Here is a 3,725-nt window from a genome sequence, read left to right on the forward strand (position 1 = left end):
GGCTGGGGAGGATGCAGGATGTGGGATCCCAGGGCTCCCTCGGAGCGGAGCCGGCGCAGCTGTCAGACCGCAGTGCGGAGCCAAGTGCCAGCATGGACGGGGTGGACGCGTGGGCCAGCACCCTGGCCCAGCTCATGGCCAAGAGGAAGCCCCAGGACACCTGGGAGCTGGTCCCTGAGGAGAACCTGGCCTCCGGGGTCATGGAGAGTGGCGATTTTCAGTATCGGCTGAGGGGGCTCTCCAGGTGCGCTGGGGTGGGGGGCTCCTGGGGGGGCTGGGGGAGGGCTGAGCTGCTTGGTCCCCAAGCCGGGCTGGTGTGGTAGGGCCCTGTGGGCTGGGAAGAGGGGTCCCCCCCCCCTACCCCAGCAGGGAGCCGGGCCGGGTGTTCCCTCCTCTCCAGGAGGTGGGGGCCCCGGGACAACCTCTGTGCAGTCCCCTGGTGCTGGCCACTGCAGTCGGGGTCCTGCGGAGGGGAGCAGAGGCTGGGGGGCGACGATGCCACCCACACGTGAAGTGAAGGGCCTGTTCGCTCACTGCAGCATCTCCTGGTTTCCATGGTAGCACTGCCGGCCAGAGCAGGGGAGGGGCGGCTGCCGGGCTCACACCCCTCCCTGCAGAGGGGCCCAAGGGGCACAGGCCCGGGGTGGAGAGGCTCTGTATGACCTGGGTGGGGGCCAGCAGGGGCCCCGCTCCTCATTGTCATGATGACAGTGGCGGGGATGGGCCAGACCCGCGGGGGCCCCACCCCACCAGGCGTTCCCCCACCCTCCGGGGGCCAGCTGGGAGGGGGTCAGTGGGGGAGGTGGCCCACCGGCAGGTCAGCGCGGGGACTCTCCGGCAGCCACCCTGTGACATGGGCCCCTCAGCTCCCCGTGGCGGGGGGTGGGTGAGTGAGCAGCCCGGGGTGTGTGTGGAAGCGCCCCAAATCACGGGATGGCTCCCACCGCCCAGCAGGAGAGAACACCGCCTTCAGTGGCCGGGGCAGGGCTCTCTGCTGTCCTGCAGCTGGACACGGTGGAGGGGGGCACAAGGCACAACAGCCACGGGGCCTCCGGGAGCCTGATCACATCGAAATGCGGTTGACAGGTCAGCTCCCGGGCACCTGTGGCTGCCGCAGAGGCGGGGCCTGCCCGACGTTGCCACCCTCACCACCGCAGAAAGCTCCAGGGGAGGGCGCCGCTGGGGGACGCCCGGAGTGTGGTCGCCGGGCCCTGACCTTGGGGGCTTGGAGACGGGCCCACCTGCCCGGCCCTGGGGCACACGGCCTGGGGTGAGCGGCTCTCCCGCTCCCACGTTTGCAGCTGGGGCCGCCCCGTCAAAGGAGCTCACCGGTCCCAGCCCACCCCAGCTCTCCTGAGAGCCCCCTGCCCCCTTTACGTCAGCTTCTCTCCCTGGGGATGGAGCTCTTCCTCCCGGGACCTCCCCCGCCCCGTGAGTCCGCACAGCTTAGCCATGTGGACCCTGCCCCCCCCACCGGCTGCCTTTGAGTCTTGGTGACGTGTCCGCAGGGCAGTGAAGCCTGGGTCACAGAGCTGATAAGCAGCAGGTGCAGCGACGCCCCCCCCCCCCCACAGGTGTCAGGCCGGGCTGGGCCCTTGCGTGGGGTTTGGGTGCCAATCGGACAAAAAGGAATTTGCTTTTCAGCCTTTCAGATGATGTGCGGCGGGCAGGGGTGTCAGGGTTCGGAGCCCCCGAGGGGCCGGCTGAGCGGGGGGCCGCCGCCACCCTCCACTCACTGCCGCCCTTCTTGCCCGCAGGCTGCAGTGTGGCCGCTGCCAGTGGGGCTGGTCCTCGGCACACTGTGCACATCCTCTTCCACATGTGCCTGGACGAGGACAGCCGGCTGGGGCTGGTGAAGATGCGCATCTGGGGCCAGCGGTGCCGCCTGTGCCCGCCGGGCATCCGGGCCGACTGCCAGGTGAGCCTCCTGAATATCCGGCTCTTCCTCAACAAGCTGGTCCTGTTCATCCTGCAGAAGTGCTACGGGGAGAGCCTCAGCGCAGACCAGTGCCCTGAGATCTGCTTCGGCGAGCGCTGCGAGGCCTGCGACCTGGGGGTCTGCTTCTTCCAGAAGCCCCCAGACCCGGCCTGGGGGCCCGAGGTCAAGAGCCCCACTACCATTAAGGGCCGGTACACCTTGTACGGGGGCGGCAGCGCCGATGCCTTGGAGGCCGGCAAGCAGCTGCTCACCTTGGGCAGCGGGCCCGTGGTTGACCGCTCCCGGGGCTACACCCCCAACTCCATCACCATCCCCCTCTCCGTGTCCGACTTCATCAGGAACCCGATTTCTGAGAGCAGCAACTTCTTCAGGCAAGATGATGAGATCGTCACCGTCCCCTTCTCCCTTGTGCACGTGGGAAGGGACAAGGGCCGGGTGACTCCGGGGCAGGGCTCTCGCCCCGCAGTGGACCCCTGTGAGTCGCTGGTCATCGCCAAGGGCTGCATGTCCTTGCCGGCCAGTTCCTCAGCTGCGTCCAAGGCCAGAGGCCTCCTGGTAAACATCCGGTGCCCCATCTTCCACGGCAGAGGGCTGCTCATCAGCAGCATCAAGCCCTTCCAGCTCAAGGGCTTCATCTTCAAGGGCCAAGGCTCCATCACCAGCCCCTCCGACAGTGACGAGGACACCGCCTCTGAGAGCGCCGACAGCAACCCGCAGCCTGTGTCCTATATCATCGGGCTCACGGATGACGGAGAGGGCTCTGTCACCTTCCCCTCGTCTCTGGCCGACATGATCCGAGACAAGGACTTCCCCGACATCAACGGCTCCGTCACCTTCCCCTTCATCTTCACTGGTGAAGACAAAAGCACCCAAGACCTAGAGAAAGAGGGTGGCGGCAATGGCCCTGCTGCGGCTGGCGGGCAACCCCTTCCGGGGACCCGCACCCGTAGGCCCGTCACCATCAGCGAGGGCTCCTGTCACCATCCCCTTCTCGGTCTTCGACATCATCAGATGCAAGGGCTCCGGCTCGGTTGCCAGCGGCCGCCAGAGCAGCGGCCTGGCCCCCCATGGCTACAAGAAGAGGAGGACGCCGAGGGCCCGGCTCAGCAGGTCTGGCTCCCAGCCCAGCTGGGAGGAGGACTTGTGCTGCGACGACGGCTGCTGCGCGCCGCGCTTCGACCCCTATGAGGAGGTGTGGATCTGGGTGTCCATGACCGTGTGCATCCTCTGGATCATGTACCTGTACAAGTTCAGCCCTTGACAGCCCGCGCGAAGCCTGACGCCCCCTGCGGGTCCCTGCTGCACCCCTCCAGCAGGGCTGCCCAGGCCGCGGAGAGTGGACCCCCCCACCCCTGCCCGCACCCCGGGACCCCCGGCACCCCTGCCCGCCCGAGGGTGGGCCTCAGCCTTCCCCTCCATCTCCTGCTTCTGTGTGTGTTGTCTCTTGGTGTGAGTTGTGGCGTCTTGGATGTTCACTCCGTGATTATCCGCCAAGCTGCCCGCCCGTGTGCCCGGTGCCGGTCTGTATGAGTGTTACAATCCAATAAAATAAAAGTTCAAAGGAAAACAAATCACAGTGTGTTTGGGCTGTGTGGACGCCAGCACCCTGGAGAAGGTTCAGAGGTGGGAGGGAGTGGAGGGCGGGTCACTGTCCCCATCGGTCCCCGTGGGGCGGGTTGCACACACGTCTTCCCCTGGGGGCCGCTGGGTTCCAGGCCTGGTGTGACTGACAGGACGCCCCTGAACCACTCTGGCTTCTCAGCACCCGCTGCCTGGAGGGCACCAG

At 67.2% G+C, this 3,725-nt stretch overlaps 1 protein-coding gene across 1 annotated transcript; it reads left to right on the forward strand.

Annotated features, from left to right (window-relative positions):
* RTP5 (receptor transporter protein 5 (putative)) lies at positions 1–3,510 on the forward strand. Its single transcript, XM_025463816.3, is given in 4 exon segments — positions 1–244; positions 1,758–1,800; positions 1,802–2,914; positions 2,916–3,510. Coding segments are annotated over 4 exon segments (1,674 nt in total). The 5' UTR covers positions 1–11; the 3' UTR covers positions 3,201–3,510.
* Positions 3,511–3,725: the final 215 nt, after the last annotated feature.

This window comes from Canis lupus, chromosome 25, assembly GCF_003254725.2.
Source record: "Canis lupus dingo isolate Sandy chromosome 25, ASM325472v2, whole genome shotgun sequence".
Classification (NCBI taxonomy): Eukaryota; Metazoa; Chordata; class Mammalia; order Carnivora; family Canidae; genus Canis; species Canis lupus.